Source organism: Psittacula echo (genome assembly GCF_963264785.1).
Source record: "Psittacula echo genome assembly, chromosome: 1".
NCBI lineage: Eukaryota > Metazoa > Chordata > Aves > Psittaciformes > Psittacidae > Psittacula > Psittacula echo.
Window position 1 is genome coordinate 47,315,359 of NC_137735.1, and position 16,001 is coordinate 47,331,359.

General features: G+C 46.4%; 1 protein-coding gene across 1 annotated transcript in view; it reads left to right on the plus strand.

The window, feature by feature from the left end:
• Positions 1-1,572: 1,572 nt before the first annotated feature.
• Positions 1,573-16,001, plus strand: part of DCHS2 (dachsous cadherin-related 2) — a gene marked incomplete at both ends in the record, with an annotated part of 115,252 nt that continues 100,823 nt past the window's right edge. Inside the window, 1 exon segment of the mRNA XM_080631943.1 lies at positions 1,573-3,375. Coding sequence (XP_080488069.1) covers positions 1,573-3,375 — 1,803 coding nt within the window.

Below are 16,001 nucleotides of genomic sequence, written 5' to 3' on the forward strand. Positions count from 1 at the left end.
AACATGATTCACATGTTTTCTTAGTGACTGCATGGGCTGCATGGGACATGGCTGTTTTTCCAAACTTGCTGTGATTCAATGGAATTCAGGCATTTTCATGCTGAACATCTGTGACTTGGGGAGGATCCATGTGTTTTCTCAATGAATATGAATGAAACTGGCAAGGTCTTCAGTGTTTTCTTCTTGCTTCTATGCTGGTAATTATCATAGTATATAAATATACAGAGACTTTCTCAGAATGTGTCTAAGAAGGTTTTACAAAACCTATCTTTTGCTCAGCCCTGTCTGTCTTATAAGGGAGGCAAGTCAGATACAGTGGATAAGATCTTGTGTGTCTCCTCTCCTGTGCATGCAGGCACACACATGCGCTAAGACTTACTTAAGGCTTAAGCCTTACTTTAGGACCCAATTCTCCCTCTTACTTGGATCCATGGAATTCTTGGGTCCCAACAGTGTTGGAAAAAATACTTCTCCCCTGTGTGGATACATCAAGGACTGTTACAGTGGCTTTGTCCCCTCCTCGGTGGAACCAGTGCTCTGGCAGTGGGACTTGGGTAGATCTTCCATGACTTGAAAAATGGCAAACAGCAAACTAGCTGCACCTACACTAGTACTACTAGTACTACACTAGTGCCCCTTTGTAAGAGAGGACCAAGCTACAGCAACTTCTGCTGCTACATTATTGTCTTTGCCTTGATTTTCCTTGTCTGTCCTAGGATGAATTTACTTTTCTATGACCAACTGCCAGATTTTTGCCATAAAGGTGAAATTAAGTTTGGCAAAGGACCAGTGGGAACAGCAAGAGACTGGTAAATGCTGAAGCACCATACTTAGCTTTCACGGAAAGATGGATGGTTGGTACTTAGCATTTATACGATGCTGTATATTCTCACTGTCACTGAAGAAACAATAATTCATCCTCAGACCATTCCCAATTAGATATGGGAGTCAGGAATAGTGAAAAAGGAAAGAAATTCTGGTCTTCCTGAAGCTGATGGAGTTTCTGCTTAAAGCTTATTTATAGTAAATGCTTCCCTGCCATACCAAGCACTATTTACTGACCTAATGCTAGGCTAGCAAGCAAGCTTTTACATGGAAAACGAGGACCACGTTAAGGTGAGAAAATTCCTTGCTCAATTGGGCATCCCCGTTAATCCTCACACATTTCTGTCCCACTTAAAAGTCCCCACCTTCATGAGGCATGCCACCTGCGCTGGCCACCGCTTTCCCACCCTCAGCAGCTGATTCTCCGAGGAATCAACATCGGCGAAGACTCCTCCGAGTCTTCCAAACGCTGCGCGACACGTCCACGCGTGGGGTCGCCAGCTCCGGCGCGGGGAAGGGGCGGGACGGGCGAGGTCCCGGCAGCGCAGCGGGAGGCGGCGGGGCGGGGGCTGCGCCGGGCGGTAGCGGTGGGAGCCGCCCTCCCCGCCTCCTCGCACAGGCTTGTCCTTTCCGGCACCAGCAGCGGCGTGCGGGATTTCCTAGCGCTGCAGCAGGGCGAAGCCACCTGCCCGGCCGCGGGGAGCGGGGCGGCGCGGACTGCCCGCGATGCCGGCTTAGCGGCGAGGCATGGCGCGGCGGCAGCGGGGCTGCAGGTGCCGGGGCGGCGGTCCCCCGACGGGGCGGGCGCTGGCGCTGCTGGTGCCGCTGTGGCTGTGCGCGGCGTGCGGCGGTACGGCGCCGGTGTACAACCTCAGCCTGGCGGTGGACGAGGGGCTGCCGGCCGAGACGCTGGTGGGGGACATCCGCGCGGGGCTGCCGCCGGGCGCGGGGCCGCCGGGCGGGTTCTTGCTGTCGGAGGGGAGCGGCGAGTCGGCGGTACTAGCGGACTTCCACGTCCAGCCGGAGACGGGCGTTATCCGCACGGCGCGGCGGCTGGACCGGGAGCGGCGGGCGCGTTACAGCTTCGCGGCGGCTACTCTGCACGGCGAGGTGGTGCAGGTGGAGATTGCGGTCACCGACGTGAACGACCACCAGCCGCGCTTCCCGCGGGACTACCTGCAGCTCAACATCTCCGAGCTCAGCCCGCCCGGCACCGCCTTCCGCCTCCCGGCAGCCCGCGACCCCGACGCCGGCCGCTTCGGTACGCAGGGCTATGCGCTGCTGGAGGAAGGCAGCGCGGCGGGGGAGCCGCCGCTCTTCCAGCTGCGCTACGGGCGGCCGGAACCGCTGGAGCTGGTGCTGCTGCGGCGGCTGGACCGCGAGCGGGCGGACGCGCACCGGTTGGTGGTGGAGGCGTGGGACGGAGGCAGCCCGCGGCGCCGTGGCCGCCTGCGGGTTTCGGTGCGGGTGCTGGACGAGAACGATAATGCACCCGCCTTCAGCCGCAGCGAGTATTGGGCGCGGCTGCGGGAAGACGCGCCGCCGGGAACCTCCGTTTGCCGCCTGCGGGCCACCGACTCCGACCTGGGCCCCAACGGCGAGGTGCGCTACTCTATCAACCGCCGGCAGAGCGACCCCGACGGCTACTTCGCGGTGGAGGAGCGCAGCGGCGTGCTGCGCCTCCGCCGCCCTCTGGACCGCGAGGCGCGGTCTCTGCACCGCCTGGTCGTGGAGGCACGGGACGGCGGTGCCCAGCCCGAGGTCTCCAGCGCGCTCGTCTCCGTGTCCGTGTTGGACGTGAACGATAACCGCCCTGTTATCCGCCTGCTCTACCTCACCGAGAGCGGCGGCCCGTGGGTCTCCGAGGGGGCGCGCCCTGGCGACTATGTGGCCCGCGTCTCCGTCTCGGACGCGGACGAGGAGGGTGAGGAAGAGGGCGGCGGGGGCATCGCGCTGGCCCTGCTGGGCGGCGACGGGGCCTTCGCGCTGCGGCCGTCGGGCGTAGGCATCTTCTTCCTCTGCGTGGCGGGGCCGCTGGACCGCGAGAGCCGCGACCTGTACGAGCTGCGACTGGTGGCCACGGACGGCGGCGCGCCGCCGCTCTCCGCCGAGGAGCCGCTGCTGCTGCGCGTCGCCGACCTCAACGACGAGGCGCCCGCTTTCCCGCAGCCCCACTACCGAGCCGCCGTCTCCGAAGCCGCCTCTCCCGGCACCGCCGTGCTGCGCCTCAGCGCTTCGGACGCGGACGAGCCGGGCTCGCCCAACGCGGAGGTGCGGTACGCGCTGGAGGGGGACCCAGCCGCGCTGGCCCTGCTGCGCATCGACGCGCGGAGCGGCGCCGTCAGCACGCGCGCCCGCCTGGACCGGGAGCGGCAGGCGGCGCTGGAGCTGCGCGTGGTGGCGCGGGACGGCGGGCATCCGCAGCGCGCCGCCGCCTGCCGCCTCAGCGTCCAGGTCGAGGACGCCAACGACAACGAGCCGCGCTTCGAGCGCCAGGTCTACCGCGGGCGGCTGCCCGAACACGCCGCGCCCGGCCGCTGCCTCCTCCAGGTGAGCTCCGCCCCGGGCCCGGCAGGATGACGCGGCGGGGTGGCACGGAGCCTTCGTGTGGTGCGGGCTGGTGAGCGCAGTCGATGCGCGCAGTCGGTTGCTGCTCTTGCAGGGCTGTAACCTCCGGAAGTGCCGCTAAAACCGTGTTCCGTATCCCGGAAAACTTGTAGAGCGGGTAGTGGCAAAGAAACTCGGGTCTTCAGAGGGACTCAAGTGTTGGCTGCCCCAGGGAGTTAAACTCCTGTGCTCCTCAGGGTTTGAGGACCTGAGATAGTCCTCGGAGCAAAACCAGTAAGATCCACCTCTGAGGGTCAGTGTGATCCACATAGGAAGAGGGAGGAGGCCAAGCAAGTTAACACAGAGGGACCTGGATGGGGTTTTTTGTTTGGTTGGTTGGGATTTCTTCTTCCTAAATTTCAAGTGCTTCTGGGACTTTGCAGTATTTCCAGAGCTTTCTGCTAATCATAGAATCATCGAATGCTTAGAGTTGGAAGGGATCTTAAAAATCACCTGGTTCCAACCCCCCTGCCATGGTCAAGGACACCTTCCAGTCGACCAGGTTTCTTAAAGCCCAGTCCAACCTGGCTTTGACAACTTGCAGCGGTGGGGCATCCACAACTTCTCTGAGCAACCTGTGCCAGTGCCTCACCACCCACACAGTGAAGAACTTATTGATAAAGAGAATCAATTCACTCCGCCTTCACAGAAATTGATTAATAGAAAGACTTCCTACTTGTACATTAAAAAACCCCTTTATTCTTTGCAGGTGCAGTTGAATAGAGGCTTTGCAGGGCCAGGAGTTGCCAGATAGCCCTGTTGCTTTTACCTTGTGAGGGCATTTTGGAATTTATACCTGTAAACTGAGCAAAGTCTTTTCCACCAGTAGCAAATTCCCAGCAGTTGATCCTAGGTGGAGGTGCCAGTGTTTCAGAGTTTGTGCAGAAATTTACATGGATCTGGGGGAGAAGCATGTTTAACGAGACCTCGGGAGGGCTGCACTGTGTTTTCTCAGTGCTTTTGAAGAAAATTCTTTCTCTCTTTATCTCTGGGTGGCCAGCTTAATTTGTTTTAGATCACGGTGGTGTGGGTGTAAACGTGCGCAGGCGTGAGTGTCCGTGGTGCTGAAATGCAGCAGGATGGAAGCCATGGGGGTGCACTGCCGCAGCCTAATGCACGGCTGGGGTTGGTGAATAGTGATTTCTTTTGCTTGTGATTTAATCAGATGGAAGCATCCTGAAGGATTCCTAGAGCATTTTAAAGAAAATAAACCGTGACTGTGGCTTTACTTTTTCTTGTAGGTTTTGATACACTAATAATGCGGATTTTCTATCAGGTTAAAGGTGTCATAAACTATGGATATCATCGACGATGTACTGGGTTTTGAAAGTGTCACTGTGCTGCTGTAATCCTGTTTAGAGAGTAGAAAGAAATAGTTAGGTCCTGGTGGCTGAATGAATTAAGGCCAAAGGTGAACAAAAAATGAACTGGAGACGTGTAGACAAAGAGTGAATGAGCACCCCATGGACTGACAGGGAAGGAAGCTGGTGTTTCTACTTGCAGGTTAATCCTGGATCATCAGAGTGATATCCAGGTTTTATACTGCATGATATAGTAGGCTTAAGTTTTAAACAAACCCACCTTTTAAGATTTAAACCTATAATAGGATCACATGCCAGGTTGGAAGGGACCTTGAGGATCATCTGGTCCAATCTTTCTACGCAAAGCGTGACCTAAACTAGATATCCCATCATGCTGTCCAGCTGCATTTAAAAGTGTCCAGTGTTGGGGAATCCACCTGGATAATGCCCACTTCCCTGGAGAGATTATTCCAATGGTTGATTGCTCTCACTGTAAGCAAGAAAAGCTATCATGAAGCAGGTGTTTTCATTTGTGTGGCGTCAGGAGCTGCAGCTAGTGATAAGAATGAAGAGAATAAGTTTTGGTCCTGCCAAGTCATATTCAGGGTCTGTGGTATGAGTCCTGTCTCTAACTGTGCTCTTGAACTTAAAAGCTAGCGTGGACGGGAGCTAATCATGGACTGTGTTAATGATGCTCCTAGAGAACTGGAAATGAACCAAGACACCAAAGGAGGCTACTCATGTCTCTTAGCTTCCTCTGCTCCACAACCTGGAGGGTGTCGGAAGAGGTCTGAGGTTGTTATCACACATTTGTGATAAACGCTTCTGCTCTGGTCAGTGTTTGGATTGCAGTTATAGTAGCTGGATGTATTCTAAAGCTTTCAGTCTTTCCCTTCCATAAGTGGAGGGACTCTTTGCACTAGTGCATCACTGGGGTCTTGTTCATGAATAACCTTTGCTCGGGGACCAGCTGATGACAAACCAATGCTTCATAGATGGTGTGTCTAGAGCTTTCTGTCGTAGTGCTTTTGATGTAGCTCTGCCTAGCCACAGTTTATTCAGTCATGCTCTTGACTGCATGTTTATAATAGATTTCTTTCCTTCTGGGAAATCTTTTACCCCTGCTGTGATTATTATTCAGTTTACCTCCACCTCCCCCCCCCCCCCCTCCCCATATAGGGCTAGATTTGTGAAGTGGATCGATATGCATTTGTCTGTCTTTTACCGGTTTCTCCTAATCTGTAGGAATTCACTGATGAGGAGCACTAACTGTGCATTTATGGGACATAGTTTTCGGCACTTCTGGAAATACTACTTTATTCCAGGCATATACATGTACTTTTCTGTGTTGACAAAAGCTCTTCTTTCCGGCGCAGATTGACCAGTAAGTGAGAATCTGCATCTTGAAAAAAATAAGTGTAATTTGTTTGGATCAGCTAATATAAGGAAGAAATGTGGCAATATAATAATTGCATTAGTGGGGAAAATAACGCAGGTGGAGATCAGAAACCTGAGCAGACAAATCGGAGAAAGTCTAAATGAAGAAAAGGGAAAATCAATGGGAAAGTAATGGGTTATCGAACATTAGAAACTAGAGCACAGGTGTGAAACACATAAGCAGATTTTTGAAGACACCGAGAGCATTTTTCACGTTTTTGTCCATCTTTGGATGCTAAACTTGTGGTTTATTGCTGGTCTTTACAGACACACCTTTCTTAAGATTTAGGCTTTACTGGTGGGAGGATTAAAAAGCAGCAAATGAAAAAAAGATACAGGCACAGGGAGGAAAAGATGAACACAGCTGGAGAGAAATCGTAGACCAAGGCAATTTGCAGTAACTAAAGTGGAAGCAGCAGAAGCACTCTGTGTGATGTGATGTTAGCAGATGTTTTAGTAATGCTTTGATTTTTGCAGATACATCAACACCCTGTTTCTTCATGTAAGAGATACTGTATGTTGGTTTTGAGTGGTCATTGGCCTTACGGATGACATTACTTATTCAATTATTATAACAAACTTTCATCATAGTATGTATCTGTTTCCTGAAGATCTTCAGCATGACCTAAAAAGGCAATAAGATGGAGGAATGTATGAGAGCACCTTGGGCTTTCCTCTGTTTTTCTTACTACACCTTTCACCACATTCTCAAGGACCAACATGATTACAAATGCCTGTGGACTGTTGATTGATGGTGACAGTTATGTCCTATTTCTGCACTCCTTGCTGTCAGCTTGGGAAATCCAGGTGCATTTAGCATATGATGATGATCACATACCTCTGTGATGATTGCACCTCTATGACCTAAGAGTGATGAGTGTGACAGTGTCTCTCTTCTGAGCCATTCCCTTAATCCTATGAGTAAATTAAGGAATAAAGCTCTTCTATAGAAACTTCTTGCTAACATAGATTGAATTCTGATTACAGATTTTATTTTCAAGCTTTTTTTGGTGATAGCAGTGCTGCTTAATACTCACTGTACAATATGTCTGCAAATTATAGTATTGACTTGCCAGGTTTGTCAGGATTTTCAGTATTGTAGCTGAAGCAGCAATATATTGTATTTCTATCCTCCTCTCCTCCTCCCTCCCCCCACCTCCCCAATGCAGCAGGCTAAAACTTGACATAAAGAGAAATAATTCAGCACAGCAGGTTGGCACCAGCTTTCCTTGTGTGGCACCTTTCACCTTGATGGGGTGAAACCCCATTCTGTTTCGTATCCTCCAGGGATTCCTGCATAAAAGAATTTTTCTCCCTTATTGGGCTATGCAGAGTTCATAGTTAGAGATTGGGTGACTGAGGCAGCTCTCAGCTGAACTCAGATTTTTGACTTAATGAAGGTGTCTATTTTGTGTTATACAGCATAGTACTCCTATATCTGTCTGGGGCTTGTAGGTTAAACTTACTTCCACTGCTGGGGTATGCTGTAGCATGTAAGGTACTCTGTGGCATAAATGTTGTTCACTGTATCCTCCGCATGTGTTCTTATGAAAACTATAACAACTTGTTTACCTGTAACTGCATCTTGGAAGAGAACACTAATTGTCATGAATTAGTGACAGTCATGTCTGCAGTTTTTTACTAAATTTATTTTATGGTTTATTAGAAAATACATTTTTATTTGCTTTAGAGTCATCTCTGACAGAGCAGAGGAAGTGGAAAAGCATATGTTATCTGTCAAATGATAAAGACCCATATACATTTCACTGTTAAGATAACTTGCACTTTTCAGGTCCATTAAGGAGGCTGTTTTAACTCACTGGTTAGAGCTCCTCAGTTCCTTTTATTTTAAAATCACAGACTTTCTGATGCTGAGATTGTGAGGGGTTTGTAAATGCAATGCCAGCAAAGAAACATTTTGTTTAAAGCTCTTAAAGCTAACTTACGTATATCAGAAATCATGGAATAACAGACCTGTGTGGGTTTAGAAGATAATATTTAAAGGTATAACATATGTAAGAAGGATGCATGGGTTCTGAGGACTTCATAAGTGCTTAGCATATTTGAGAGAAGTTCTTCATTCTTACCTGAAATGCATATTTCCAAGAGGTACTTGCAGCATGAGAGTGTTCTAAGTAAGACATTTTAACATCCATATTTTCCGAATTTTTCTCTGCCTTCTGCAGAAGTAAAAAGGAAACTAAGAGGATAAAACGTGATGGAGGATCCTGCTAATACTGATGTCCCTACTGTGAGGGATAGAGACTCAGAGACTCATTTGTTACTGAGCTGCTGAGCAGGAAGCAGCGTTGGTTGGAGACTGCATTTTTCTTCCTTTTCTCTCACTGAAAGTTGAAGCCAGGAGCTAAAAGGATAGTTTTTTCTCTGATGGTTATGATACTGGATCATTTAGTCCACACTGCAATTTCTGAAATCAGAAATGAAGCCAGGAAACTAGGTTCATGTAAGTTATAAAAAGCTATAAAATCCAACTCATCCTACTTAGAATTAAGACAAGAAGCCAGAAGAGATCAATCTATCCATTCCTCTGTTGGCTTGACATTTCCAGGTCTAATGTTCACTGCATCTGATTTAAAGAAGTCAGCTGCAGAAAAAGACACATTTTGTTTGTTGACTTAGAATGCTACTGTGGTTTAAAGCCAATGCAATTGACAACAGTAAGACCAAACACGAGGCTGAACTACAGTTACAGCAAAGAAATTTATCACTTAACCTGTAACTATAATGCAAAGTTATTTATTTGTTCATCCAATTCATGTTATTATCTTACTGAGTCTGAAAGCAGTTAACATGTCGTCATTTATCTGTTAGGTATATGTATACATTTATAATCTTGTAACAATTATTGCTTTCTAAATTCACAACAAATTTCCCTTTCCACTCCGGAAGCCATTCAGTAGATTCTCAGTAGATTCTAATACCTTTGTGGCTATAAAATTGCTTGTTATAGCTGTGCACAACTTTTTGCAGTCTGTTAATATGTAGTTTTGGAAGTGCAGATGGTCTGGGCTCAGAGATAAATAAATGTCTCTTTGAATGTGTGCAGTAGCTGCTGATTGCAGGACAGGGCAAAAATTGAAAAAATCAGAAAATGAAATATACTATTTTAATAATTATTTTTAAGTAGCTTTGCATGAATGGAATTTCTACATATTCTTTTGCTTAAGAATACTAATTATGGTGCCCTGCTAGGTTTTTAACAATAGGCAAACCCTTACATTTAATAATTGCAATGTTTCTAAGAGTGAGTCTGTTCTTTGATGCAATCCTTTCAGTACCAGCATCCAACACTGAATGGATGCTTGCAGATGTAAAAACTCTGATCCTGAAAGTGAAAGGATGTGAGAAGTGGGAGGTGGAAGCCTTTGACTTTTGCTGCTCTTAGTTTGTAGTTACTCTTAAACATGGCAAGTGTTAAATTTTCAGTATTCAACACCTGGAAAAAAACCCAGATCTCTGGAGGTAAGTAATTCCTCCTTGTCCGTGTACCGAATGTACAGCTGTTTGCTAACTAAGCCCACCACTTAGAGAACACATGAAACATGGAAACATCAAAAACATTGACATGGAAACATTTGTTTTTTATTTGACAATTAAAAATTATGTGAAAGTTTGAGAACAAAAACGTTTTTAAAATTACTGCAGAAAATGACCTTTTTTCCCAGTTCTAAGAGAAGTCTTTTAATTGATGTCAGCAAGCTGGGTCTGTAAAGAGGGAAAGTTTGAAGGCTTGTGCGTGACTGAGTCTGAAATTCTGTGTATACTTTGATCTGTAGCCATGATGAGAAAAGAGACATGCATGATAAAGGTATTGTTAGAGAAATCAGATGTATCCCTAGCTTTGGAGTAATGGAAGAGGAGTAATGATATAAATAGTCTTAATTATGTGCTTTATATCTCTGTGTTAGAATATAAGCTGAAAGACAAGCGGGAAACAGAGTCCTTGAATACCTTTGGCTGCTAAGTTTGTAGAATTTTATGCAGCATAACAAATTCAGTTATGTGTCCAGCAAATGTTCCTTTATAGCCACTGACCTTTTGGAGTAATGATTGTGAATGACCCTTTCAGATGGAAACATTCCAATTCAGAAATGCAGTGGTTTTGCTGGTGTTCACCTTTATATAAAAACTGCTGACTTCAGCACTTGTCTTATTAGTGATTTGTTCAAGTGTATTATAAGTTGTAAATGGCTGGGTACAGCCTGTCTGTTCCTTTATCAAATATTAATGTCAGTTTATCATATGTATAGATTTTCATAAATTGCTAGGTCAGCAGAATACTTAGTCTTTCCTGGAAGTCTTTAAAGCGTTGGGAAACAGATGAGTTAGGAATCTTTTAAGTTCCAGCCTACTGTGCAATCAGATTGACATGCTGCAGAATGAGCCCTTTTATTTTACGTCACTGCTTGATTCATTCTTGAAAACAAACTTCTAATTGCATGCTGAAAAAACATCAATGATTTACACATTCTTCATTTCTCTTTTAAAATGCATGAATTTGGTTTAGAACCACATCAGGAGCTTTATGGGCTTCAATGTGCCTGTAGATAGCTTGGAAAACTTGTGCAGTGCATTAATGATAGAGTTTGTCTGAGCAACCCTTACTCCACATTCAGTGCAAAACAGTAAGTAATAAGAACACTGCTGTAGTGAGCAGTGACAGACTGGGGCTGTCTGTCAAACTGACTATCCAAATCCAAAAGCCTTTGTATGTATTGTATCACACCAATATCCCTCCTACTCCCATATCTTTTTTCTCATAGTTGCTAACACTGTATGCAGATGAGTGTAAGAACAGGGCAAACACGTAAGTCTTTCCCTCATGGATTCTTGGTGTTAAGCTGTTTTCAGCTGAAGGACACCCCAAGCATGACAGGGTCTATGTATTTTGTCCATCATATTTGAACAATCATGGCAGTCAGGTGAAGTTCCCAATGACTGGAAAAAGGGAAATATAACCCCCATTTTCAAGAAAGGGAAAATGGATGATCCAGGGAATTACAGACCAGTCAGTGTCACCTCCGTGCCTGGCAAAGTCTTGGAGCAGATTGTCCTGGAAGGCTGTTGTGGTTTAAGCCCAGGCCGTAAATCAGAACCACGCAGTCTACTTCCCCCCCCACCTTTCTTCCCTCCGCTCCTGGAGGGACAGGGAGGAGAATTGAAAGAATGCAACTCCCACGGGTTGAGATAAGAACAGTTTAATAACTAAGGTATAACACAAATCACTACTGCTACCACCAATAAAAATAATGATAAAGGAAATAACAAGGAAGAGAATACAACTGCTCACCGACCGGTACCTTGCCCCCACCCCACAGCGTTCTAGCCCTTCCGGCACTCTCAGTTCTACATCCTGGGCATGACATGCTGTGGTATGGAATACCTCTTTGGCTAGTTTGGGTCAGGTGTCCTGTCTCTGCTTCCTCCCGGCTTCTCCTCCTCCCTGGCAGAGCATGAGACTCACAAAGTCCTTGGTCAGGGTAAACATTCTGACCATTAACTGAAAACATCGCCTTTATCAGTATTATTCCCAGGCCGAAAGTCAAAACCACAGCACTGCACCAGCTACTAAGAAGTAGAAAAAATAACTGCTACTGCTAAACCAGGACAAAGGCATGCTAAGGCACATGAAAAACAACAAGGTGCTTGGTGACAGCCAGCATGGCTTCACTAAGAGGAAGTCCTGCCTGACCAATTTGGTGGCCTTCTATGATGGGTCTACAGAACTGATGGACAGGGGCAGAGCAGTTGACGTCATCTACCTGGACTTGTGCAAAGATTTCGACACTGTCCCACATGACATCCTTGTCTCTAAATTGGAGAGACATCAATTTGATGAGTGGACCACTCGGTGGATAAAGAACTGGCTGGATGGCCGCACGCAAAGAGTTGTGGTCAATGGCTCGATGTCCGGCTGGAGACTGGTAACGAGTGGTGTCCCTCAGGGATCGGTGTTGGGACCGGTCTTGTTCAACATCTTTGTTGGTGACATGGACAGTGGGATTGAGTGCGCCCTCAGCAAGTTTGCCCATGACACCAAGCTGTGTGGTTCGGTTGATACACTGGAGGGAAGGGATGCCATCCAGAGGGACCTTGACACGCTTGTGAGGTAGGCTGATGCCAACCTTATGAAGTTTAACCATGTCAAGTGCAAGGTTCTACACCTGGGTTGGAGCAATCCCGGGCACAGCTACAGGTTGGGCAGAGAAGAGATTCAGAGCAGCCCTGCAGAGAGGGACTTGGGGGTGTTAGTCGATGAAAAAATGAACATGAGCCGGCTGCAGTGTGCGCTCACAGCCCAGAAAGCCAACCGTATCCTGGGCTGCATCAAAAGCAGCGTGACCAGCAGGTCGAAGGAGGTGATCCTGCCCCTCTACTCTGCTCTCATGAGACCTCACTTGGAATATTGTGTGCAGTTCTGGTGTCCTCAACATAAAAAGGACATGGAACTGTTGGAACAAGTGCAGAGGAGGGCCACGAGGATGATCAGGGGACTGGAGCACCTCCTGTATGAAGACAGGCTGAGAAAGTTGGGGCTGTTCAGCCTGGAGAAGAGAAGGCTGCGTGGAGACCTCCTAGCAGCCTTCCAGGATCTGAAGGGGGCCTACAAGGATGCTGGGGAGGGACTCTTCATCAGGGACTGTAGTGATAGGACAAGAGGTAATGGTTTCAAACTTAAACAGGGGAAGTTTAGATTGGATATAAGGAAGAAATTCTTTACTGTTAGGGTGGTGAGGCACTGGAATGGGTTGCCTGCGGAAGTTGTGAATGCTCCATCCCTGGCGGTGTTCAGCACCAGGTTGAATGAGGCCTTGGGTGGCATGGTTTAGTGTGAGGTGTCCCTGCCCATGGCAGGGGGGTTGGAACTTGATGATCTCAAGGTCCTTTCCAACCCTAACTATTCTATGATTTGCAACCCCAAATGATTTTTTTTTTTTTTTCAGTGAAAACATACCTAGCCCTCAGCTTTTCTCAAGTATCATCAGCCACAACGTACTGTGTCAAGGGGTGTGCTGATCAGGCACCTGCTCCATGACGAATTGACCTTTTGCTTTGAACCTGAAGAAAGAAGAGTGATCAGTCCTGACTACTAATGATTTCACGCATTTGTTGTATCACTTCTCCACCTCATTTCCAGTATTCATTCTTGTTAGCTGAAAAATAAAAAAATAGCATTTGGACAGCAGCAACTCTTGAATGCCAAATGCTGAAATGTGCCACTGGTGAAAACAGAAAATTAAGCTTTGTTTGCAAAGGTGATACAGCAGCAGAAAGTTCACATTTTATAGAATTAATTGAAAATAGTATCCTAGCTCTCAGTCTATGAAGAAAGTTTACTAATCTGTGTAAAAAGGCATTTGTTTTGGGAGAAGTAATTTTCAAGATACTACTTACAAATCACAGTTCATTCAATCGGTTCTAAGCTCTATGAGACTCTTCTGTAAGAAGTTGTACAAAATCAGGAGCATTGGCACTTAGGTGAAATCATTCTTCTCTGTTCAATGTTGAATTATGAGGGATTTACATCATGCCTGGAGAGCATGGCCAGCAGTGGTATATTTAGCATTGCAACAGAAGTTGTGCAGCTATTTCTGACCTTTTTGTACTGAACTGCTGTCATGTATAAATTTGCATGTATAATTTTATATATATATATATATAAAATGTGCAGCAGATTGAACTGTTGTATTCTGTCACATACATGGCCAAATGTAGTAACTATCAGCATTTACAGTAACTGCTAATGCAGAGAGGATGTTTGTAAAGATCTGTGTGCTGGCTGGCCATGCTTGGATGCAAACTGTCTGCTGAGTCCTCTTGATAATTACTTGGCGTTGTGGTTTAAGCCCAGCCTGTCACTCAGAAACCACGCAGCCATTTGCTCACCCCCTCCCCTTCCTCCCCCCACTCCTGGAGGGATGGGGAGGAGAATCGAAAGAATGCAACTCCCACGGGTTGAGATAAGAACAGTTTAATAACTAAGGTATAACACAAATCACTACTGCTACCACCAATAATAATGATGATAAGGGAAATAACAAGGAAGAGAATACAACCACTCACCACCTGCTGACCCAGCAGTGATCTAGCCCTTCTGGGTTACTGCCCCCAGTTTATATACTGGGCATGACGTGCTGTGGTATGGAATACCTCTTTGGCAATTTTGGGTCAGGTGTCCTGTCTCTGCTTCCTCCCGGCTTCCCCTCCTCTCTGGCAGAGCATGAGACTCACAAAGTCCTTGGTCAGACTAAACATTACTGAGCAGCAACTAAAAACATCGGTGTTATCAGCACTGTTCCCAGGCTGAAAGTCAAAAACACAGCACTGTACCAGCTACTAAGAAGGAGAAAAATGACTGCTACTGCTGAACCCAGACACTTGGTTATGGTTTTCAGGGTAGGTGCAGGAACTATGTGTGAAAGTAGGATGATTACTGATGAAATTGTGCTGTGGATGAAGTCAGTTCCCATTCCTCACTTAGTCCCATTTAAATCAAGTATTGTAAAGAAAATTTTAGCTAGGCTTTTTTTATGTGGGTAAACTTGACAGTTGCAACTCAAAGCCTCTCTCATCTGACAGTGAGAGTTAGCCACACAGGGTTTAAGGGACAATGCTTTTGTTGCAGTCTCTTCTTGTGCCTATTTCCTTACTTCCTTACTTCCTTCACTTCCATTGATACGCTGGTCACTTTAAATGGGTCAAATCTATAGACTTTGAAATAGTGCTTTGTTTAGAAACACTATTGTACAGAACAAAGGTTTTTGTTCTGTAACTGAAAGTACAGCATTAGAGAGGCAGCTTTAGGTTCTGTCTCTTCCTCTCCTTTGCACTAAATGAAAACAAGCATTACATTTATGCCAGACTTTACTAGCTCCATTTCCTGCTGGATATGACTTAAAATAAAAGTCAGGATACTGTCATGCCTATTTACTTGTGCTCACAGGCTGCAGTGCTTTAAGCATAAAACTGTTGCAGTACCCACAGTATTTGCTGTAATAAAAGCAAATGTACTACCTTCCAGCCTTGACAGATGTCTCAATCCCCTGCACTGACCTTGTGTAAAGTGTTTTTGTCTGCCCTGCCCCCTCCCTGTCCCCAGCTACCTCCCTCATGCAGAGAATTAGGTTGTCATGTTTATGTCTGCTCCACTTCCACTAGCTTGTGCCTACATCTGGTACTGGGAAAGGGGTAACAGGAAGGGCAATTTTTTAACTAATGCCTGACTAAACATATGCGAAACAACTTGTGTATGCCCTGATTTTTTAACAGTTATAAACAAACACATATGGTTTAATGCAGTCCAAGGAGCTGATGTGTCTTACCAGTCAGAGTAGTTGCTGGAAGTTGCTGCAGTCAGCCTCTGGTACATTACCTTCTATGTGACCTTTTGTTTTCAAATGTGTAAAACCCCAATAAATACAATTTTTTACTACATATTCAGTTTTTCCTGCTATGTTTTGTTGGTGCTTTGAATTCTGAACTTATGTGCAGGCATACCAGAGTAGTGACTTACAAAGCATTTTCTCCCAGGTGTCCTTCTGTGGTGTGGCGGCATTGATAATAGACCTGTTGTTTGTACAAAACTGTGTTTTCTCTTAGACTGTTGTTAGTCACAGTTATCTCTGCTTCCGTACACAAATGGAGTTAGGTACTAAACATTCTCCGTAGATGCATAGGCACCTCATTATTTTTACTTAGGGATACATTATTATTCTTTTGATAGGCTATTGCCTTGGATATTTACCCAGTTTGATTCTGTAAGAAATCCCAACATTTTTAATTAGCTAATTTTAGAGATGCGTTTCAGTT